This window comes from Rhinoraja longicauda, chromosome 6 (assembly GCF_053455715.1).
Source record: "Rhinoraja longicauda isolate Sanriku21f chromosome 6, sRhiLon1.1, whole genome shotgun sequence".
Taxonomy (NCBI): Eukaryota; Metazoa; Chordata; class Chondrichthyes; order Rajiformes; family Arhynchobatidae; genus Rhinoraja; species Rhinoraja longicauda.
Genome location: NC_135958.1, coordinates 4,075,919 through 4,101,328, shown reverse-complemented (window position 1 = coordinate 4,101,328; position 25,410 = coordinate 4,075,919). Strand labels below are relative to the sequence as shown.

The following is a 25,410-nucleotide window of genomic DNA, read 5'->3' as shown; positions in this document are numbered from 1 at the left end:
ATATCCATCTAAACCTGTCCTACACATGATGAATTCATTTTATAAACAAAACAAGAACTGTGCCAAATTCCACCGACATTCTCTGCGGTTATATACACATTCCTTAGCGTTATATTTGAAGGTTTCCAAAAACCTTCATTATACCTGGCACCCTTACCACTCATGTGGCCCCCTGGGGTGTTATCTCTTCCCTTGTTCGAGGGACATCTCCACCACAGCCTGCCCCCCCCCCCCCCCCGTCCCCCTAATGTCCAGCAGCGGAAGGGCCCTAGACTGTGGTCCTCCTCCTCAGAGCTTGGCGTTGGCTGCACCAAACCTCAGTGCGTCCCTCAGCACGTACTCCTGCAGTCTGGAGCAGGCCGGGCTGTGAGAGGAGTCATACTGTGATACAGTGTGGAAACAGGCCCTTCGGCCCAGCTTGCCCACACTGGCCAACATGTCCCAGCTACACTGGCCCCACCTGCCGGGTTTAGTCCATATCCCTCCAAATCTGTCCTATCCATGTACCTGAGATAGACACAAAAAGATGGAATAACTCAGAGGGACAGGCAGCATCTCTGGAGAGAAGGAATAGGTGACGTTTCGGGTCGAGACCCTTCTTCAGACTGGAAACGTTACCCATTCCTTCTCCCCAGAGATGCTGCCTGTCCCGCTGAATTACTTTAGCTTATTGTGTCTCTCTTTGAATTAAACCAGTCTCTGCAGTACCTTCTTACACCATCCATGTACCTGCCTGTTAAATGTTGGGATAGTCCCTGCCTCAACTATCTCCTCTGGAAGCTTGTTCCATACACCCACCCCTCTTTGTGTGAAAAAGTTACCACTCAGATTCCTATTAAATCTTTTCCCCTATGTCCTCTGGTCCTCGATTTACCTACTCTGGGCAAGAGACTCTGTGCATCTACCTGAACTATTCCTCTCATGATTTTATACACCTCAATAACATGACCCCTCACCCTCCTGCGCTCCAAGGAATAGAGTCCCAGCCTACTCAACCTCTCCCTATAGCTCACACCCTCGAGCCCTGGCAACATCCTTGTGAATCTTCTCTGTGGTGTGGTGAGGTGTGTAAATGTGGAGTGTGTAAATGTGGAGGTGTGTAAATGTGGAGGTGTGTAAATAACACCAACCGTACTACCCTGCTGTTCATGTGAACCTGCGACCAGTAAATCTAACCCTTGATAAGACGGGACAAGACCAGTGTTTATCCGGTCGGAAAGCACAAAGTCACAACCTTGCCTTTCCCTCCTTTGAATTTAAATGTTGAATTTGCTGAAGAATTTAGAGCTTATAAATATTTCACTTTGTTTTAAGTGACTCTCTTTCTTAAACATAAATTGATAAATTCCTAGAGATGTTTGAGAGATGCTGGCTCCAGTACCAAATGAATATTTCTATTCTTTTATCTTTCTTTTGATGTGTGACCCAGGCATCTGAAAGTGACATGAATTATGAAGAGATGTGACTGAAAATACGTACTCGGTATAAACTATGAAAATAATACTGTCCCAGGCCTGGAACAGATTCAATATATACATCCTTGCTTTTGTGAAACATTTCCTTAATGTTTCCTTAATGAACCCGGAGTAAGCTTTTCACTGCACCTCGGTACACGTGACAATAAACTAAACTAAACCAAACTAAACTAAACTAAACTAAAACTAAGTTAGACACAAAATGCTGGAGTAACTCAGTGGGACAGGCAGCATCTCTGGAGAGAAGGAATGGGTGACGTTTCGGGTCGAGATCCTTCTTCAGGCTTCTTCAGACTTGGTCGCCGAGCCTGGGCAGTGTTGGCACGTAAAGAGTCTGTTGAATGGTGTGTTATTATCAATTCACTTAATAAAGTTGAACTTATCTTTAAAATAAAACGTGATGAAAATCCACTCCTGGCCTATGATTATCTTAGAGTACTCAAGATAAAGAAGTTTTGGTAGTGGTGGTTAGAGAGATAGCCAAGTGGTACAACAGAACAACATGGTAGAGGGCAAATGCCAGACAGCACAGTTTTTGTTCAAATGTATTTCCGATACAAATTAAATTAAAGTTTAAAATTGATGGTCAAAATGAATCCGACGTTAAAAATCTATAGCTTTCAGCTGAGAAAATGTAATGGCAGTAAGCGAAAGATTCTGCCACCTAATGGTAAAATCATGTAATTACAGTGTTTGTTTCCATGGCTCCATCTCATTATGAAGCTGGACATCAGAATTACCATAGAATCATAGAGTGATACAGTGTGGAAACAGGCCCTTCGGCCCAACTTGCCAACACCGGCCAACATGTCCCAGCTGCACTAGTCCCACCTGCCAGCATTTGGCCCATATCCCTCCAAACCTCTCCTTTCCATGTACCTGTCTAACTGCTTCTTAAATGTTGGGATAATCCGAGCCTCAACTACCTCCTCCAACAGCTCGTTCCATACACGCTTGTGTGAAAAAGTTACCCCTCAGATTCTTATTAAATCTTTTCCACCTCACCTTAAACCTATGTCTTCTGGTCCTCGATTCACCTACTCTGGGCAAGAGACTCTGAGCTTCTACCTGATCTATTCCACCCATGATCTTATACACCTCTATAAGATCACCGCTCATCCTCCTGTGCTCCAAGGAATAGAGTCCCAGCCTACTCAACCTCTGCCTAAAGTTCAGACCCTCTAGTCCTGGCAACATCGTCATAAATATTCTCTGTACCCTTTCCAGTTTGACAATATCTTTCCTATAACACGGTGCCCAGAACTGAACCCAATACTCTAAATGTGGCCTTACCAACATCTTATACAACTGCAATATGATCTCTCAACTTTGAGAGATTGAGACACAAGATGAAAGATTGAAAAATAAGACGGTACTTTAGAAAGCTAAAAGCCACAAGTGAGACAACCCTGATGCTACAGGCTAATCCACAGCATATTTGTGTTCTGGAAAATATAGGTGCGAATCCTCGATGAACAGCTGAACATCATAGGCAGGAACAGCAGATGCTGGAATCATATGTAAAAAACACAAAGTACTGGAGTAACTCAGTGGGTCAGACAGCATCTCTGGAGAGGTTGAGATAGGTAGATTCTTGATTCTTGATTAGTACGGGCATCAGCGGTTATGGGGAGAAGGCAGGAGAATGGGGTTAGAAGGGAGAGATAGATCAGCCATGATTGATTGGTGAAGTAGACGATGGGCCGAATGGCCTAATTCTGCTCCTATCACTAATGAACTTTTGACAGGCGACGTTTTGGGTCGAGAGACCGGGAAGTTTTGAAGGTAGGGTATGACTCAATATGGAATGTATCTGCCTTAAATAGCAGGAATGTTACAAAGATTAACATGATAGATAGATAAACAGTTAGAGGTGATACACAGTCATATACAAGTTTGTAATGCTTTTGTCTAATCCTAGTCCAAAACCAGATATTTATTTTCACAGAAGATTAAGTAAAGCAGAGGATAGACACAAAATGCTGGAGTCATTCAGTGGGTTAGGCAGCATCTCTGAAGAGAGGGAATGGGTGACTTTTTGGGTCAAGACCATTCTTCCAGCATCTGCAGTTCCTCCTGACACATTAAGAAAAGCAGATTTGTTCAACAATTGAATATTAAAATACAGAAGGTGCCCAAGAATCAGATTGGGCCCAAAGGTCTATGACCAAGGGAGCTCTTTCACGAGGACGCCAGCAATTCAGGAAGGTAACTCAACACCACTTTCCCAAGGGCAATAAGATTCAGGTACTAAATGCTGGGCTTGCTGGCAACATCGAGAGCCCAAAAATAGCTCAAAGAAAAGGCACCTGAAAATCTAGTGTTTATTCAGCCAGAACATGCACAAAATGTTTTTTTAAGCAAGCTTAAGAGCTAGATAGAGCTCTTAAGGATAGTGGAGTCAGGGGGTATGGGGAGAAGGCAGGATCGGGGTACTGATTGAGAATGATCAGCCATGATCACATTGAATGGTGGTGCTGGCTCGAAGGGCCGAATGGCCTCCTCCTGCACCCATTGTCTATTGTCTTATCACTGTCACTCTGGATTATCAAGTCTTTCACGTCTCTGACCTAGATTTTATAATTGACATTAACCCGGTTACTATTTAAGTTTTCATATACTGTAGTCCATCATTTATGCCTAGCAGTTTAGTGGCACAGCGGTGGAGTTGCTGCTTCACAGCGCCGGAGACCCAGGTTCGATCCTGACCTCTGGTGCTGTCTGTACGGAGTTTGTACGTTCTCCCTGGGACCGCGTGAGTTTCCTCCGAGTAGCTCCGGTTTCCTCCCACATTCCAAAAACGTGCGGGTTTGTAGGTTAAATTGGCTTCTGTAAATTGTCCCCGAGTGTCTAGGATCGAACTAGTGCAGGGGTGATCGCTGGTCAGCGCAATCTCAGTGGGCCGTAGGGCCTGGTTCCACGCGGTATCTCTAAACTAAAGTAAGAACTTTAATTATAACTCAAATAGCCCACAAATACAACTTTGTGCCAGCAATGGTAAACTTCAAAACCGATGTTCCTACATCAAATGCAAAACAGGTGACAAGACAATGTCATAACATGCACAACGCATCTATATTTACAATTAGTTTAGTTTAGTTTATTATTGCAAGATGGTGGCCAATCCAGGAGGGTCTCGATGTGCTAGTCCCAGGTGCGGATCTGCAATCACGCATTACGATCGCTAGACTCTTTTAACCTCTGCATTTTTTATTTTAAACATTCTCTTCTTACTCTCCTCTTAGATCTATTGCCACTTCACTAGAGACCCTTGGACTATCTTTAATCAGTCTTTACTGCTCTTTATCTTGCACCAAACATTATTCCCTTTATCACGTATCTGTACGCTGTGGACGGCTCGATTGTGATCAAGCAAAGGCTTTCCACTGACTGGTGAGCATGCAACTAAAGCTTTTCACTGTGACAATAAGTTAAACTAACTAAACTAACAAGGTACAGTGAAAAGCTTCTGTTTGCATGCTATCCAGGCTGTACGTGATTACAATCACAGAGCACAGATAAAGGATAAAGAGAACAACATTGAGCGCAAGATAGAGTAGAAATGTTGCTGTTGAAATAAAGATTCCAAAGAGTGGAACGATTGTAATGGATGACTCTTCTGGGACCTGCACGCAATGAGTCTCCACACTCCACCGCCATCTTGTACTGAGGTAGCTGTTGCTCCTCAAGTCCTTTGCTGCTCTGTGGAATTTTCATGAACAGAAGACATTCCACAGATTTTAGAGATACAACGTGGAAATAATTTACTCGGAACAATTTACAATTGTACCAAGCCAATTAGCCTGCAAACCTGTGTGTCTTTGGAGTGTGGGAGGAAACTGGAACAACTAGAGAAAACCCATGCGTTCACAGGGAGAACGTACAAACCAGACGGCACCCCTAGTCCGTATTGAACCTGGGTCTCTGGCGCTGTAAGGCAGTAAATCTAACGCTGCACCACTGTGCTGCCCTACGATTCCAGAAATGTCTTTCTTAAAACTGTTTTGAACATTCTCTACATCGAGAAACAAATGGCAGAATTATAGGAATAAAGGAATATCAATGTTATGCAGTTAGCTCCATCTACTGGATCATTGTTGCCAGTCAAGAATCACGAATGAAGAGTGCCATATTTACCGACAACAGAACAAGTAAATTCTTACTTGCAGCAGCATTGCAGACCTATAACACTCCAATACTGATGCAAAACAGAAGCCCAAGGTTCTTAGTGCAATCAAAGATAGTTAGTGTTGTGTGGTGTTCAAGAGCCTGTTGGTTGTAGGGAAGAAAGTATTCTTGAACCTGGTGTTCACGGTTTTCAGACTCCTGTACCTTCTTCCCGATGCAAAATCTGTTGGTCTGTTCAAGACTAAGAAAAGTTTACTTTAGTTTAGTTTAGTTTAGTTTAGTTTAGTTTAGTTTAGTTTAGTTTAGTTTAGTTTAGCTTAGTTTAGTGTAGTTTATTGTCACGTGTACCGAGGTACAGTGAAAAGCTTTTTTTGTTGCATGCTGTCCAGTCGGCAGAAAGACAATGCATGATTACAATCAAGACGTCCACATTGCACAGATAAAGGGAATAGTGTTTAGTGCAAGATAATGCCCAGTAAAGTCCAAGTAAAGATTGTCAGACAGTCTCCAATGAGGTAGATGGGTATATGGTAGTTCAGGGCCACTCTCTAGTTAGCAATAGAATGGTTCAGCTGCCTGACAACAGCTGGGAAGAAACTGTCCCTGAATCTGGAGGTGTGTGTTTTCATACTTCTGTATGTCTTGCCTGAAAGGGAGAGATGAGAAGAGGGAGTGGCCAGGTTGCGACTCGTCTCTGATTATGCCAGTGGACTTGTCGAGGCAGTGTGAAGCGTGGGGAAGTCAATGGACGAGAGGGCGGTTTGTGTGATGGGCTGGGCTACGTGTACAATTTTTTGCAAATTCCTGTGGTCTTGGATGGAGCTGTTCCAAAACCAAGCTGTGATGCATCCCAATAAAATGCTTTCTAAGGCGCGTTGAGAACTTGTTGGGACTTGTTAGCAGTGCTGGCTCGAAGGGCCGAAGAGAATGGCGGTGCTGGCTCGAAGGGCTGAATGGCCTACTCCTGCACCTATTGTCTATTGTCTATTGTCTATTGTCTATTGTTCGAGACTGTTGGAGGTTATTTGACTCTGCATTAAAGTTTGACAAGCAAGTCAACCCTGTGGTAAAAGCCAGCTTCTTCCAGCTTCGTACCATAGCTAAAATTAAACCATTCCTCCAATTTGACGACATTGAAAAAATCATCCACGCATTCATTTCCTCCCGCCTAGACTACTGCAACTCCCTATACACTGGGATCAGCCAATCATCCCTGTCCCGCCTGCAATTGAAATTTGCTAATGATGGCAGCCAGCTAAACAAAGGACCAGTCTCACCCTGGTCACTCTCTCTTCCCCCCTCACCCATCAGGCAAGAGGTACAGAAGATAGACACAAAATGCTGGAGTAACTAAGTGGGTCAGGCAGCATCTCTGGAGAGAAGGAATGGGTGACATTCCGGGTCGAGGCCCTTCTTCAGACAGCTTCACACAAAACATTCTTGTTTTCATCCTCTTTATGCCAGGTATTTATTTGTACCATAACCAACAAAGAGCAGTGAAGCATTCTCTGAGTTTGTTGCTTCGCATTCACAATTGCTAAAGTGCAAAATTGTAACATCAGGGCGAGGTGTTGCATTTTGGTCAAGTCAAGTCAAGTCAATTTTATTTGTATAGCACATTTAAAAACAACCCACGTTGACCAAAGTGCTGCACATTTGATTAGGTTCCAATAGAAAAAAAAATGAAAACATACAGTAGCACGCAAACAGTTCACAGCGCCTCCTCAATGAGCCTCAAACGCTAGGGAGTAGAAATATGTTTTGAGCCTGGACTTAAAGGAGTCGATGGAGGGGGCAGTTCTGATCGGGAGAGGGATGCTGTTCCACAGTCTAGGAGCTGCAACCGCAAAAGCGCGGTCACCCCTGAGTTTAAGCCTAGACCGTGGGATAGTGAATAGCCCCAAGTCGGCCGATCTGAGGGACCTGGAGTTAGAGAGGGGGGTTAGAAGATTTTTGATGTAGGGGGGGGAGTGTCCATTTAGGGCTTTATACGTGAATAGGAGGAGCTTGAAGTTGATTCTGTACCGTACAGGGAGCCAGTGGAGAGAGGCCAGAATCGGGGTGATGTGGTCCCTTTTACGAGTACCCGTCAGGAGTCTCGCTGCGGCGTTTTGGACCAGTTGCAGGCGGGACAGGGAAGATTGGCTGATCCCAGTGTATAGGGAGTTGCAGTAGTCTAGGCGGGAGGAAATGAAAGCGTGAATGATTTTTTCTGTGTCGTCGAATTCACAGTAAATGTGTAGGAAGGAACTGCAGATACTGGTTTGCACCAAAGGTAGACACAAAATACTGCAGTAACTCAGTGGGACAGGCAGCACCACTGGAGATAAGGAATGGGTGATCTTTCCGGTCGAGACCCTTCTTCAGTTTGATGCTCCTTCAGTTCAGAGATGCTGCCTGTCCCACTAAGTTACCACAGTCCTCACAGTAGATGGCAGAGCTCTGGGGAGTGTTGTAGAGCAGAGCAATCTCGGAGCGCAGGTGCATAGTTCCTTGAAAGTGAGTCACGTGTAGAAAGGGTGGTCAAGAAGGCTTTTGGCACATTGGTCGTGTCAGGCCATTGAGTCTGGAAGTTGGAATGTTGTGTTACAGTTGTACAAGACATTGGTGAGGCCACATTCGGAGCATTGTGTTCAGATTTGGTCACCCTGCTAGAGGAACCATGTTGTTAAGCTGGAAAGAGTGCAGAAAAGATCTACGAGGATCCTGCTTGTATTTGAGTGCCTGAACTATATGGAGGGGTTGGGTAGGCTAGGACTTTATTCCTTGGAGTGCAGGAGAATGAGGTGATCTTATATAGGTGTACAAGATCATGAAGAGAGGAGATAGGGTAGCTGCCAATAGTCATTTAGCAGAGATGGGGAATCAACAACCAGAGGACATAAGTTTAAGATGAGAGGGGAGAGGGGGGCAAGGTTTAATAGAAACCTGAGGAACAAGCTGACTGAGGAGGTAGTTAGGCAGGTGCTATAACAAGATTTAAAAGACATTTGGGCAGGTGCATGGATAGCAAAGATTTAAAGGGATATAGGCCAAAAGCAGACAGGTGGGACTAGTGTGGATGGGGCATCTTGGTTGGCATACGCCAACGCATGTTGGGCTAAAGGGCCTGTTTCCATGATGTATGGCTCTATCAACTCTGAATTATATAGGCAAGAAGGAACTGCAGATGCTGGTTTAGATGTAGATACAGATTTAGAGATACAGCGCAGAAACAGGCCCTTCGACCCACCGGGTCCACGCCACCCAGCGATCCCCGCACACTAACACTATCCTATACCCACTAGGGACAATTTTTACATTTGCCCAGCCAATTAACCTACAAACCTGTACGTCTTTGGAGTGTGGGAGGAAACCGAAGATCTCGGAGAAAACCCACGCAGATCACGGGGAGAACGTACAAACTCCATACAGTACAGCACCCGTAGTCAGGATCGAACCTGAGTCTCCGGCGCTGCATTCGCTGTAAGGCAGCAACTCTACCGCTGCGCCACCGTGCTGCCCTTTAAACCGAAGATAGACACAAAAAGTTGGAGTAGGTCAGCAGGACAGGCAGCATCTCTGGAGAGAAGGAATGGGTGACGTTTCGGGTCTTGATGTAATACAATTGCCAAAATGGCTCAAGGATATGAATAGACTAAGTGGAAAAGGTCAGTGAACAATTTATTAAGCCTTATTGGAAAGAAAGTGAAACGTGACCAATATTTTCACACTTCAATTGTCAACATTTTGCACATATTCTAGGATAATATAATTTGATTTATTCACAAAATGCTGGAGTAACTCAGCAGGTCAGGCAGCATCTCGGGAGAGAAGGAATGGGTGACGTTTCGGGTCGAGACCCTTCTTCAGACTGATGTCGGGGGTGGGACAAAGGAAGGATATAGGTGGAGACAGGAAGATAGAGGGAGATCTGGGAAGGAGGAGGGGAAGGGAGGGACAGAGGAGCTATCTGAAGTTGGATATAAGATGGATTCAAAGTTAAATAGGATGTGTACATTTGTTTGAAACATGGCAGATCGAAATTTACAATGCTATTCAGCAGTCTATTCTAACCACATGTGATGAATAGCCCACTGATTCTTAAAAACAATAGGATATTTTTTATTCATATTTTGGTGGCTGTTAGATTCCTTTAATGTTCAGTTGCTCTGTCTGCAATCACAAACAGACATTTTCATGCACATCTCTGTCTGAAATTTTATGGAATCCTGTCAGACCAGGATAATACTCATTGCCCAGTCTGTCTGTTGAGTACATGGTTGGGAATAAGCACTATCCTGCACACACATATTTCTTGATTAGAAACATCCCGCAGAGTGCTTGGCTGTACAATACTCCTGCCCTAAGTTTGAGCCCATTTGATTGGTAATGTTTCGGGTCGAGACCCTTCTTCAGACAGATTCCGAAGGGTCTGAAGAAGGGTCTTGACCCGAAATGTCACCTATCCATGTCCTCCAGAGATGCTGCCTGGCCCGCAGAATTACTCCAGCTCTTTGTGATTTAATTTATTCCTTGAAAATTCACATTGGGGCCACAACAATTAAATGTATTTAGTAATAATTTAGATAGAGGATGAAAGCTCTGTAATTAAGTTTGACAATTAATTCAAGAAAGGTTCCATTGTAAGAAATGTAGGAAAAATAACTGCAGATGCTTTTTACCCCTTCCTGTCTCCGACTACATCCTATCTTTGTCCCGCCCGCTCCCCTGACATCAATCTGAAGAAGGGTCTCGACCCGAAACGTCACCCATTCCTTCTCTCCAGAGATGCTGCCTGACCCGCCGAGTTACTCCAGCATTTTGTGTCTACCAAGGTTGCATTGTAAGCTGTGCATTGGAAAGCATTAAATCACCAAGAGCTGTTACTAGATTAAACAAATGGGAAAAACTGTGGCAAATAAATTTCAATATAAGCAAATCTTCCTGTAGAACCTAAAACAGACTTGTGGCTCTATGTGCATTGATAATTTAAATATCATGGGCAGGAAGAGAAAAAAAACAAATAGTCAAAGAAAATCATGTCTCTAAAAGGTGTCAGGTGAGTTTTTAATGTTTCAATAATTAAAAGCTTTGGCCAGACCATTCCCAGAGTAGTGGGCAATTCTGGGCACATCAGGAATGTCAGGATAGATATTGTGTTGTGTTGAGTTGAGTTGAGTTTATTATCAGTGAAAAGTTTTTGTTGCATGCTAACCAGTCAGCAGATAGACAATATATGATTATAATCGAGCCACCCACATTGTACAGATGCACGATAAAGGGAATAACATGAATAACGTTTAGTGCAAGATAAAGTCCAGTGAAGTCTGATCAAAGTTAGTCCGAGGGTCTCCAATGAGGTAGATAATAGTTTAGGATTGCTCTCTAGTTGTTGGTAGGATGGTTCAGCTGTTTGATAACAGCTGGGAAGAAACTGTCCCCGAATCTGGACATGTGTGGTTTCACACTTTCCATTCTTTGCAGTATAGATTTACCAGACTTAGCCGGACTACAACAGTTACATTGCATGGAGGCATTAGAGGAACAAGGTTATGTTCTGTGTCACTTTTTGGATCTGAGTATAAGATACCTCAATGGTGAAAACACACCTGAAATTCCTTTCTTACATACCGTTCAGTAATGTATTGCCATATCTATGCACAATTCTCCTGATCAGGAAAGTGTACAGGAATAGTCTACGGAGCCCACATGCAAGAGGCACCATATTTTGGCGCCATTTTCAAAGTCCAGTCCGCGCTATAGATCTTATGAGCGTTACCCATTCCAGGCAAGCCCCAGGCCTTGGGTTCTGACCTGCGTTTATAATTACAGTACTTACACAGCTGGTCTGGTTGAGTTTCTGGCTGGTGGCAGGGGTCTTATTTTTGCCCCCATGATTCCACTATTAATAGAAAAAGAAAATTACATATAATGCTTTAAAAAAAAAAGAATAACGAGCATTTTCCTCCACCTTTGAAAGGTTTATTATAAAAGAATAATGTGCAATAATTGCTTATTGAACAAAAGAGCTTTAGCCTCATCATGAAGACAATTGGAAAAGAGCAAATACATTTTTGGCCTTGAAGGGTTCAAATGATTTTATATGTTCAGTGCGTGCTTACTTTTGTTTGGGTGTGATGATAGAGGAGGAAGATTAATGTCCTGGTTCCAGACAGCAGAAACAATCCATTGTATCAAGGATTTCTTTGTCAAATTAGAATATGTTTGGCTTTAAATGAACATGCAAATGCCAGTGTTTTTTTTGTATTTGCATGTACTAATTTGATAATGAAATATGTATAGTGTTAGTTACAAATTAGCCTCATAAATCTCCATCTAAATAGGAGTCTAAGGAAATATAGATGTTATTTTTCCTCTAAACATTTAACAAGCAAAATTGAGTTTACTAAATTAATAGATTAAAAGAAACTTTATGTCAACAAAGACATCATTAATTGGAGAGTGAACATATGAGAATTTAGGAGTGGGAGTCTAGAACTTACTGAATATAAAAGTGGTAAATTCTCAACACATTTAGAGAGTACCTTGATGAGCATTTAAAACAGGTGCTTTTATACTTATATTAGTTTCAGTTTTAGTTTGAGAAATATAGCGTAGAAATAGGCCCTTCGGCTCACCGAGTCCATGATGACCATTGATAATGTACACTAGTTCTATGATATCCCACTTTCACATCCTATACACTAGGGGCAATTTATAGTGGTCAATTAACGTACAAACCTGAATGCCTTTGGAATGTGGGAGGAAACTGGACCACCCGAAGGAATCCTACTCGGTCACAGAGAGAACGTTGAAACTCCACACAGTCAGCACCCATAGTCAGGATCAACCCATGGTCTCTGGCACTGTGAGGCAACAGATCTATCGCTGCACCACTGTGCCAACCATATATAGATATATGTTGATCAGCATGGAAATAATGAACCAAATGGCCATCCTTTTCCTTACTGACACTGTACATCCATCTAACATGTTTAAATGAAGAACTTTTATTCCCCTGGCTGACTGTTCTTTTAAAATTGATCTTTCTTCACTTCTTATTTTGTATTCTTATTAGATATGAATAGATACAAATAAGTAAAACTAATTTGATCAGCCAAAACATAATACAGAATAACAATGGCAATATTGGCAATTAAATTTGTATCTATGTCAATTGACGAGATCACTGACTGATGTTGTACACAATGGGATATTTTATCTATACTATTTTCCAGGACTTACTAATTCTTTATTTTCTTATTTTCAGATCATTCCCCTGATTTCAAAAGGGTAAAAAAGCAGATATTTTCCTTTCCTGAAGTAATAATAATGTTTGCTTAGGCAGGTGTGCTGAAGAATGGTTGATGGAATGTAATACATCATTTAACCATGGAATGGTTGATGGAATTTGATGGAAATGTGAAGTGTTGCATTTTGGAAAGTCTAACATGGGCAGGACATGCACAGTGAATGGTAGAGCTCGGGTGAGTGATGTAGAGCAGAGGGATCTAGGAGTGGAGGTATATAGTTCCCTGAAAATAGCGTCACTGGTAGATCGGGTAATTTTTTTACACAAAGGGTGGTGGGTGTATGGAACGAGCTGCCAGATTTAGTTGAGGCAGATACTATCGCAACGTTTAAGAAACATTTAGACAGATACATGGATAGGATAGGTTTAGGGGGATATGGGCCAAACGCAGGTAGGTGGGACTAGTGTAGATAGGACATGTTGTTCGGTGTGGGCAAGTTGGATCGAGGGACTCGTTTCCATAGAAAAAGGATTGAATCATAATTATTTCTCAGCACCGGACATTGACGCAACTGACAGGATATAACTGTTGTGTAATTTAACTATTCATAATGGAAACTATTTAAAGATGGTTGTAAAAATGTTGTCTGATGGCCTTCCAGTTTAACCGTAGATCCACAAGATTTGTCTAGCACCAATTTCTAGTTGAAATTACACTACAAATCTCAGTAGGTTTACCAAGCATGGAAGGCATGGCACCAGCATAAGATGTCACCAAGAAAATTATGTACATGGTAGGAGTCTTTCATCAAAGTATACTTCCTTATTTTCACATTTTCACCACAGGCTTGTCCTGATCTCTGACTTCAACAGCTGCTGGTTAATTATGCTTTCAGGAAGGAAACAAATTGACAATTCTTATTGCACTTTCAATCAATTTTGCCCTGGGAAGCCAGTGGGGTAATTAATTCCATGAGACCAGTTTGTTTAAACATCCATCCCACATAAATTCAACGAGAAACATCACAGAAGCAAGCCCTTCTGCCCATGGAGTTTACACCATCAGCTACTCAATTTACACCAATCCTACATTAATCCTTTTTTATCCTCTCCACGTTCTTATCCCCTCCCTCCCCCCAGTTCTTAACACCCATCTAAGCTAGAGGCAAGTTACAGTGGCTAATTAACAAACCAACCCAGACATCTTTGGGATGTGGAGGAAACCAGAGCATTTGGAGGAAACCCATCCAGTTACAGGGGGAATGTGCAATCTCCATGTAGACAGTGCCTGTCAGGTCAAACCCAGGTCTTAAGGCACAATGAGGCAGCAGCTCTACCCGCTGCGCCATTGCGCGACATGTCAGGCAAACATAGGCCAAAGCACACAGAAAGTCTAACAGTGATCCCCTTTGATGTTACTGGGCATAGTCCAGTGCAAACTGAAGGCTTTCCAGAAAGAAAAAGAGGCACTAAACCTGAAACATGCTCTTCCCTAAAACCTTCCAAACCACTTAATTGATATCTATGGATTTTGTATGTGTCGAGGAGGTCCACCACATATCCTTCTACACTTGTTGGTTTATTGGTGAATGGAAATCAGAGATAAGTTGACTGGTAACATCAATTATTCAAGTTATTCATTGAGAGCCCAGCCCTGAAAGTGGCTGTCTAGGTTATCATTGCAGAAGGTTATTTGGTTACAATGCAATGGAAAGAAGACAGTCCAGAAATGGCACGTTTAGTTTAGTTTAGAGATACAATGTGGAAACAGGTCCTTTGGCCCACCAAGTCCGGCACGGTGGCGCAGCGGTAGAGTTGCTGCCTTACAGCGAATGCAGCGCCGGAGACTCACGTTCGATCCTGACTACGGGCGCCGTCTGTACGGAGTTTGTACGTTCTCCCCGTGACCTGCGTGGGTTCCCTCCGAGATCTTCGGTTTCCTCCCACACTCCAAAGACGTACAGGTATGTAGGTTAATTGGCTGGGCAAATGTAAAAAATTGTCCCTAGTCGGTGTAGGATAGTGTTAATGTGAGCGGGGATCACTGGGCGGTGCGGACCCGGTGGGCCGAAGGGCCTGTTTCTGTGCTGTATCTCTAAATCTAAATCCGCACCGACCAGCAATCCCCACATATTAACACTATTCTACACTAGGGATAATGTTTACCTATTTACCAAGCCAATTAACCTACAACCTGTACGTCTTTGTAGTGTGGGAGAGAACCAAGGTTCTCGGAGAAAATCCATGCAGGTCACAGGGAGGACGTATAAACTCCGTACAGACAAGCACGCATAGCCAGAATCGAACCCGGGTCTCTGGTGCTGTCAGCTCCATCAGACAGCAATGCTCCCGCTGTGCCACAGTGCCGCCCATCCAATCAATAGTCTATCCAACTGATCAACAAAGGAGAAATATTTGAGGGAGATTTAAATGCAAGTTATCCACACAAAATGTTAACTATTTCTCCCATTGCAGATGCTGTCTGATTTTCTAATTATTTCCAACATTTACTATTACATTTCAGATATCTAACATCTAAAATGGTCTGTGTAGGAAGGAACTGCAGATGCTGATTTACACTGAAACATAGAAAAAAAGGTGCAGGAGTAGGCCATTTGACCCTTCAAGCCAGCACCGCCATTGAATATGATCATGGCTGATCATCCAAAATCAGAACCCCGTGCCTGCTTTTTCCCCCATATCTCTTGATTCCATTAGCCCTAAGAGCTAAATCTAACTCTCTCATGAAAACATGCAGTGAATTGGCCTCCACTGCCTTCTGTGGCAGAGAAATCTTTCCCCTCCTAACTTAAACCTATGTCCTCTGGTTCTTGATACCCCTTCCCTGGTTAAACGATTTTGTGCATTCACCTTATCTATTCCCCTCATTAATCTTCACACCTCTGTAAGATCACCCCTCAGCTTCCTACACTCCGAGGAATGCAGTCCGAGCCTGCCCTACCTCTCCCAATAGCTCAGGCCCTCACGTCCGGGCAACATCTGCAACTATTTTGATGCTTAATGACAACGATTTCTCACTGCAGTTAGTGGGACCTTTCTGTGGATAACTTGGATGTAGCATTCCCCATGTAAAGAAGAATGACCATGTTTGGAAATGGGGAAATTGGTGATAGAGTGATGGAAATCAAGAGTGAAGGATATCGAGATTACAATGCAACTTCTTCTGCTGGGATTATCCCTTCCTTCAGAAGCATTTGAAAGTAAGAGAAAGGAGTTTACAGAAATTCAGAGATTTACACAAAATAAAATAGGCAGGTTACTTGAAGTCAGTTTATAGGTCAATTAACCTACAAACCAGCCAATTAACCTGTGAGATTAGCTTTTCTTATTACTATTTGTCAAAACCTATTTTAATTTCCAAGCATCCCATCTGATTTTCAATTTCTTCTAACCAAATGCATTCCCTGAAATTCTGCTAAACTTTAAGACCACTTCCTCAGTATTGTTTAATGTTTGCAATTTAAAAGTGGGAACCATTTGCTTAAAAACAGAACTGACCACAGTTTGATCATGAAAATGATGTTATTATTAACACTGTAAAGGCAAAAGCAAAATACTGTAGTTACTGAAATCTGAAATAAAAATGGTATCGGTATTGGCACTGGTTTAGTATTGGTTTATTATTGACATGTGTAACAAGATGCAACAAAAAGCTTTTGTTTGCAAGCTACTCATTAAATCAGATAATATTTTATATGATAACAAACACGCCATACACAATACAACAAGTAAAGAAAAAATAATACCAAGTGCATAATATAGCTTTCAGCAGTGTAGCATAACGGTTTGAGTGAAAAAGTCCAATGTTCACAATGAGGTTGGTTTGAAGATTGGGACTCAATAGACAATAGATAATAGACAATAGGTGCAGGAGAAGGCCATTCGGCCCTTCGAACCAGCACCGCCATTCACCGTGATCATGGCTGATCATCCATAATCAGTACCCCGTTCCTGCCTTTTCCCCATATCCCTTGACTCAGCTATCATTAAGAGCTCTATCTAACTCTGTTGAAAGCATCCAGGGAATTTGCCTCCACTGCCTTCTGAGGCAGAGAGTTCCACAGCTTCACAACTGTCTGAGTGGAAAAGTTTTTGGGAGAACCATTCAGAAGTATGACAACAGAGGGGAAGAAGCTGTTTGTGAGTTCCTGAAAATAGAAGGAGTCGGAAATAGTCAGGATGTTTAGAAGAAGCAGAACCTCCATTTTAGATTAATCACTTTTCTGATATTCTAGAGTCTACTGGCTCTTGGTGTTGTTTATTACTAATTACCACAAGAATGGAACTATGGAGAACAGCTTTTTATCTAAGATAATCAGCACCCTACTGGCAGTAGTTTTTGGTACAGCAATCTATATACTATTAAAACTCAGATCTTGTATCTATATATATATATCCCACTGATGTCGGCTGAAGACGGCAATTCCGGCAAAACGGTGAACCGTAGCGCCACGATTTTTGTACCGCCTTAATCAGCATGCGGTTCGCTGCTGGAAAATTATATTTTTATTTAATTCGGACGCATATTTTTTAAGTTACAGAGGTTTAAAAGTGCTGCCCCCCCTGATTTATCGAAGTTTTGACAGAAGGGGGGCGCTGCGGTGCGGATTGTGATGTCACAATGCCCCTGTGAGATGGACTCGAGCTGACCCCCCTTCCCCCCCCCAGCGGTATTCAGCGTGTGATGTCACAATGCCCCTGTGCTACATTGTTGCGAAGAGCTGTCAAGTCAAGTCCATTTTATTTGTACAGCACATTTAAAAACAACCCACGTTGACCAAAGTGCTGTACATCTGATTAGCGCCTCCTCAATGAGCCTCAAACGCTAGGGAGTAGAAATAGGTTTTGAGCATGGACTTAAAGGAGTCGATGGAGGGGGCAGTTCTGATGGGGAGAGGAATGCTCTTTCCACCCTCCCCCTCTCTCCCTCCCCCCTCCCCCCTCCCCCCTTTCCCCCCTCCCCCCCTTTCCGCCCTCCCCTTCCACCCTCCCCTCCCCTCCCCCTTCCCTCCCCCCACTCCCCTTCCCCCTTCCCCCTCCCCTCCTCCCTCCACACCTCCCTCCTCCCCCCCTCCCCCTTCCCTCCCTCCCCTTCTCCCGGTTACAATGTAAACCCTACGAGGACGGGCACAATGGGGAAAGAGGGGTACTGGGAAAAGGGGAGGACCCCTCCCTCCGCCCTTCCCCTCCCCCTCCCTCCCCCTCCCCCTCTCTCCCTCCCCCTCCCCCTCTCTCCCTCCCCCCTTCCCCCCCTCCCCTTCCCCCCCTCCCCTCCCCTACCCCCTCCCTCCCCCTCCCCTCCTCCCTCCACACCTCTCTCCCTCCCCCTTCCCTCCCTCCCCTCCTCCCGGTTACAATGGAAACCCTACGAGGACGGGCCCAACGGGCACACTTGAGATGGGTGCTACAGTGAGAAGCACTATGTGACCGCGAATGTTTCAAAACAAGCACTTAAAAAGCACTTATCTCTTTTTAAAGTATATTTTTTTATTGCAAGTCACTTAACATACACAGATCAGCATTGGGCCCATATGCTCGTGGGCCACCGGGGCAAGTGTTTCGAAAAAAGCACTGAGAGTGTGTATGGGGAGAGAGAGAATGGGGGGGGGGGTCTGTGAATGGGGACTGGGGACAACAGGGGTCGTTGCGGAGGGGGCTTGGTGGTGGGGGAAAGAGGGGTACTGGGAAAAGGGGAGGTCCCACTTCCCCCATCAACCCCTTCCTCCCCCCTCCTTCCCACCTCCATCTCCACTCCCTCCCCCCCTCCCTCCCCCCTCAATCCCAACCTCCATCACCACTCAGCCCCTAACTCCCCCCCTCCCTCCTTCCCTCCATCCCACCCTCCCCCACTCCCTCCCCCCTCCCTCCACCATTCCATCCCTCTCCCCCTCCCCCCTCCTTCCACCATCCCTCCACCCCTCCCGGTTACAATGGAAACCCTACAGGGACGGGCCCAACGGGGAAAGAGGGGTACTGGGAAAAGGGGAGATCCCCCTCCCTCCCTCCCCCCTCACTCCCCCTTACCTCCCCCCTACCCCCCTCCCTCCCCTCTCCCTCCCTCCTCCCCCTTCCCCCCTCCCCCCCTCCCCTCCCCCTCCCCTCCCCTCCTCCCTCCACACCTCCCTCCTCCCTCCCTCCCCCTCCCCTCCCTCCCCTCCTCCCGGTTACAATGGAAACCCTACGAGCACGGGCCCAATGGGGAAAGAGGGGTACTGGGAAAAGGGGAGGTCCCCCTCCCTCCCCCCTCACTCCCTTCTCCCTCCCCCCCTCCCTCCCCCTCCCCTTCCCCCCTCCCTCCCCTTCCCCCCTCCCCCTCCCCCCTACACCCTTCCCTCACCTCTCCCTCCCTCCCTTCCTCCCTCCCCTCCCCCCCTCCCTCCCCCTCCCCTCCCCCCTCCACACCTCCCTACTCCCTCCCTCCCCCTTCCCTACCCCCACTCCCCTCCCGGTTACAATGGAAACCCTACGAGGACGGGCCCAACGGGCACACTTCTTCTAGTACATTAATAACATTCTATTTACTTTATGCAATTCTTAGATACTCTCAGTTGTGATAAAGTATCAATAATCCCAATGAGAAATTATTGACTTTAAATGATAACTCTCCACATATGCTACCTAACCTGTTGGGTACTTACCATATTTTCTGTTTTCATTCACTCTCAATAATGGATTTCACTTAAGCTCTTTTCCATTACCCCTTGCGATCCTTTGTGAATACTGGGCACTATGCGGATATCTCCTCTGTCATGTCTTCATTTTTATTTATCCTCTGCTTCAGTTCTCAATTGTGTTTCCTCAATTTCCAACATACCTATTCTCACTCCCTCTGGCCCTCACCTTCCATCCCACCGGTCTGCACAATCTACAGGGCATCGTCTTTAATTTGTACAGGATTCCACCGCCAGACCATCCTTCTAGTCCTCCTCAGCATTATGAAGGGACAATTCCCCCAGTGTGACTCTTCTACCAACCACCTTCTGCCCTCCCTCATCCCTCCTGCCTCCTCAAGGCACTTAGGCAACCAAAGGAGGTACAACATCTGCCATTTCACTTCATCTCTTCCCACCAGCCAAAGATTCCAACAGCACTTTCAGGTGAAGCAACCATTCATTTGCACCTCCAGGATATGAGAGAAGTTGACAAAGTCAATCTTTTAAAGCAAAGGAAGAAGTAGTCTTTCAAAGTAACAGTTGAACTTATAAGTCTGAAGGGTCTCGACCCGAAGCGTCACCCATTCCTTCTCTCCTGAGACGCTGCCTGACCTGCTGAGTTACTCCAGCATTTTGTGAAATAAATACCTTTGAGTTGAACTTGTAATGTACTTACAATATTCTAATCTAACTTTATTTGGGAAATTATAACGGGCTCATAGTTAATGATTATCTTGGGTATCTTGGGTACCATTAAACTAATATTTCTGTTTATTTAGCCTGACAAAATAACTTCTCCGCTCCCAAATTCTAACAAAGACACCTAAGCCAAAAGCACTGTTGACATAAACACTCCTTTGTAAATTTTGACATTCGAAACCTTTGACTAGCCTTAAATAACAAAATTTGACATTCTTTGCCCTCACTGTGTAATAAAAAGTGATTCATAATTAGCTAACATATAAATAAATATATCCCTTCAGTCTGAAGAAGGGTCTCGACCCGAAACATCACCCATTCCTTCTCTCCAGAGATGCTGCCCGTCCCGCCAAGTTACTCCAGCATTTTGTGTCTACCTTCGATTTAAACCAGCATCTGCCATTCTTTCCTAAATATATCCCTTGTTTAGGGATCCATGGAATCAATTCAGCACATCACTCAGTTTTGGCTGTTTGTCAAACAACTCAGTAGGTCAAATTATTCCACTCCATCTTAAACCTTCTAGTTTATCTTCATGTTATTAACGGTGTCACATCGTTGAGTAGAGTCAGGTCCTTTCCCAGTCACTCAAAGGCCAAAAGGACCAATCCCTCAGTCACTACATCAGACTATGGAAACTCTTCCATGATCCATTTCCGCTTTTCACTTAAACTCTTTGGGTCACCCACAGCCCACTCGCAGAGTCAAATTCAAACAGTGTGCATCCCTCTCCTGATCACTCCCTCACACAGTGAGAGCCCCCTCTCTAGGTCGTTCCCCAACAAAATGTGACCCCTTCTCTGGGTCATGATGTTATACAGTGTGAGACCCACTTAGGGTCACTCACTCACAGACTGTGAACCCCTCTCTGCGTCACTCATACTATATGATAACCCCCCCCCCCCCCCATCTCTGTGTCACTATCCCTCACACAGTACGACCACCCCTGTTCGCTGTGTCACTCACTCAGTGTGATCACCCCCCTCTCTGGGTCACTCTCACACCGTGACCAACCCCCTTCCCTCTCAAACTCACACTCATTCACAGTGGGAGAGACCTTTCTCTGGGTCCCTCACACAGAGTGAGCCCCTCACACTTAGCCACTCACTCCCTTACACTCAGTCCCTCCCTCACACTCAGTCCCTCACACTCAGTCCTTCATACTCAGTCCCTCACATTCAGTCCCTCCCTCACACTCAGTCCCTCACACTCAGTCCTTCACACTCAGTCCCTCACACTCAGTCCTTCACACTCAGTCCCTCACACTCAGTCCTTCACACTCAGTCCCTCACACTCAGTCCCTCACACTCAGTCCTTCACACAGTCCCTCACACTCAGTCCCTCCCTCACATTCAAATCCTCCCTCACACTCAGACCCTTCCTCACACTCAATCCCTCTCTCACACTCAGTCCCTCCCTCACTCTCACTATCTTACACTCACTCCCTCACACTCAGTCCCTCCCTCACACTCAGACCCTCCCTCACACTCAATCCCTCTCTCACTCAGTCCCTCCCTCACACTCACTCTCACTATCTTACACTCACTCCCTCACAGTCCCTCCCTCACTCAGTCACCGTCTCACAGTCCCTCCCTACTTCACAGTCACCCCCTCACACTGTCACTCCCTCAAACTCAGTCACTCTCTCACATTCAGTCCCTCCCTACTTCACAGTCCCTCCCTCACACAGTCCCTCCCTCACACTCACTCTCACTATCTTACTCCCTCGCACCGTCACTCCCTCACACTCAGTCACTCCTTCCCCTCAAACCCTTCCCCTCAAACCCTTCCCCTCAAACCCTTCCCCTCAAACCCTTCCCCTCAAACCCTTCCCCTCAAACCCTTCCCCTCAAACCCTTCCCCTCAAACCCTTCCCCTCAAACCCTTCCCCTCAAACCCTTCCCCTCACTCAGTCCCTCACCCAGTCCCTCACACCCAGTCCCTCACACCCAGTCCCTCACACCCAGTCCCTCACACTCAGTCCCTCACACCCAGTCCCTCACACCCAGTCCCTCACACCCAGTCCCTCACACTCCTTCAGTCACTCCCTCACTCTGTCCCTCACTACCTCACAGTCACTCCCTCACATTCAATCCTTCTCTCACACTCAGTCTCACACTCAGTCCCTCATTCACACTCACTATCTTACACACACTCCATCACACTCACTATCTTACCCCCCACTCTCAGTCCCTCCCTCACACACACTCACTCCCTCCCTCACACACACACAGAGTGACTCTACCTCCTTCAGCGAGACCGCTCCCCCGCCCACCCGCGTTGCGCGCGTTCCCGCCGCTGTGGAGGCGCGCGTGCCCGTGGCTGTCCGGAGCGGGTCGGGTCGAGGCGGGAGCGGGAGCGGCGCGAGCGGCGGCGGGGGCGGCGGCAGCGCGGGGTGGGTGGGGGTGGGTGGGTGGGGGGGATGTCGTCCGTGCCGAGGCCGCTGAAGGAGGGTCGGTGGAGCCGGTGGGGCCGCTGGAGACGCGTCTTCCCCGTGGAGAGGCAGTCCTCGCTCTACCAGCCCACCGTCCTCAACCCCTTCATCTACCACGTCCATCTCGGCTTCACCGACAAGCTGCGGGTGAGGTGTGAGGGAGGGGTGGAGGGATGAGGGAGGGATGAGGGAGGGATGAGGGAGGGAGAGGGGATGGAGGGAGTGATGAGGGATTAAGGGATGATGGAGGGATGGATCGATCGAGGGAGGAATGGAGAGGGAATGGAGGGAGGGGGGGTGGAGGGGAGGGAGGGATGATGGAGGGAGAGGGGATGGAGGGAGGGGGGATGGAGGGAGGGGGATGGAGGGAGGGGTGGAGGGGAGGGAGGGATGATGGAGGGAGAGGGGATGGAGGGAGAGGGGATGGAGGGAGAGGGGGTGGAGGGAGGGGGATGGAGGGAGGGGTGGAGGGGAGGGAGGGATGATGGAGGGAGGGGGATGGAGGGAGAGGGGATGGAGGGAGGGGGATGGAGGGAGGGATGATGGAGGGAGGGGGGATGGAGGGAGGGGGATGGAGGGAGAGGGGATGGAGGGAGGGATGATGGAGGGAGAGGGGATGGAGGGAGGGATGATGGAGGGAGAGGGGATGGAGGGAGAGGGGATGGAGGGAGGGGGATGGAGGGAGGGGTGGAGGGGAGGGAGGGATGATGGAGGGAGGGGGATGGAGGGAGAGGGGATGGAGGGAGGGGGATGGAGGGAGGGATGATGGAGGGAGGGGGGATGGAGGGAGGGGGATGGAGGGAGGGGTGGAGGGGAGGGAGGGATGATGGAGGGAGGGATGATGGAGGAGGGATGGATCGATCGAGGGAGGGGGAAGAGGGAAGAGGGATGGAGGGAGGGAGGGAGAGGGGAGCAGGCGGTGGACGACGGCTGAGGGAGCGGGGCAGCCGTTGGCGACCGGGTGGGGGGGGGGGTGGAGTTTTTCACCAGAGTGGACGTGGGGGTCACTCTCAAGGCTGGTGGGTCATCTACAGCACAGGATCGGGGTTATCTTCAAAAGTGGTGGGGTCTAGTTCAGGTGGTGGTGGCACCTTCAGGGGTGGTGGTGGCACCCTCGGGGGTGGTGGTGGCACCCTCGGGGGTGGTGGTGGCACCCTCGGGGTGGTGGTGGCACCTTCGGGGGTGGTGGTGGCACCTTCGGGGGTGGTGGTGGCACCCTCGGGGGTGGTGGTGGCACCTTGGGGGGTGGTGGTGGCACCCTCGGGGGTGGTGGTGGCACCCTCGGGGGTGGTGGTGGCACCCTCGGGGGTGGTGGAGGCACCCTCGGGGGTGGTGGCGGCACCCTCGGGGGTGGTGGCGGCACCCTCGGGGGTGGTGGCGGCACCCTCGGGGGTGGTGGCGGCACCCTCGGGGGTGGTGGCGGCACCTTCGGGAGTGGTGGCGGCACCTTCAGGGGTGGTGGCGGCACCTTCAGGGGTGGTGGTGGCACCTTCAGGGGCTCGGGGGTCTAGTTCAAGGGTGGTGGGTCTAGTTCAAAGGTCGTGGCACTTTCAAGGGTGGTGGTGGCATCTTCAGGGGTGGTGGGGGTCTAGTTCAGGGGTGGTGGTGGCACCTGCAGGGGTGATGGGGTCTCGTTCAAGAGTGGTAGTGGGTTTTAGTTCAAGGGTGGTGGTGGCATCCCTCAGTGGTGATGGGGTCTAGTTCAAGGGTGGTGGTGAGGTCTACTTCAAGGGTGGTGGTGCTATCTTCAGGGATGGTAGGTTCTAGTTCAGGGATGGTGGGGTTCTAGTTCAGGGGTGGTGGTGGGTTTTAGTTCAAGGGTGGCGGGTTCTAGTTCTAGTTCAGGGGTGGTGGGGTCTACTTTAAGGGTGGTGGTGGTATCTTCAGGGGTGGTGAGTTCTAGTTCAGGGGTGGTGGGGTCTACTTCCAGGGTGGTGGTGGTATCTTCAGGGGTGGTGAGTTCTAGTTCGGGGTGGTGGGGTGGTGGGGGTCTAGTTCAGGGGTGGTGGGGTCTAGTTCAGGGGTGGTGGGGTCTAGTTCAGGGCTGGTGGGGGCACTTTCAGAGGTGGTGGTGGCACCTTCAGGGGTGGTGGGGTCATGTTCAAGGGTGGTGGTAGCACCTTCAGGAGTGTTGGGGTTAACTTCAGGGTGGTGGCCTCATCTTCAAGGGTGACGGTGACAAGTTCAGGGTGATGAGACCATCTTCAGGGGTGTTGTGGTTACTTTCACAGTGGTGGGTCATCTTCAAGAGTGGTTGTGGCAAGTTCAGGGGAGTTGGGGTCATGTTCAGGGGTGTTGGGGTTAACTTCAGGGTGGTGGCCTCATCTTCAAGGGTGACGGTGGCAGGTTCAGGGTGACGAGGCCATCTTCAGGGGTGTTGTGGTTACTTTCATGGTGGTGGGTCATCTTCAAGAGTGGTTATGGCAAGTTCAGGGGTAGTGGGATCATCTTCAAGGATGACGGTGACAAGTTCGGTGGTGGTGGAGGCATCTTTGGCAGGGTGAGGCATCTTCTGTGTGGTGGGAGTACGTGGACCTCATGGAGATTGGTATGGTGTGAGCTCAAGGATGTGGGACGTATGGGCTTCATGGGGACTGGGGGTGTGGGGGTCTGGGCTCAGAGGGTTGGCGGGTGGGGGGGGGCTTCAGGGAGATGGAGGTTGCTCTGCTTCAGAAGGGCTGGGTGGGTGGACGTGCGAGCTTCATGAGAGCTGTGGGGTGTTCCAGTGAGTGTACCTCACCAAGTGGGGAATGAGATTCGGTACGT

General features: G+C 47.3%; 1 protein-coding gene across 1 annotated transcript in view; it reads left to right on the top strand.

The window, feature by feature from the left end:
- The first annotated feature begins 22,632 nt into the window (after positions 1-22,632).
- The window catches only part of lpcat2 (lysophosphatidylcholine acyltransferase 2), a 36,338-nt gene continuing 33,560 nt past the window's right edge, over positions 22,633-25,410 (top strand). Inside the window, exon 1 of the mRNA XM_078400374.1 lies at positions 22,633-22,791. Coding sequence (XP_078256500.1) covers positions 22,633-22,791 — 159 coding nt within the window. The remainder of the gene's footprint in view (positions 22,792-25,410) is intronic.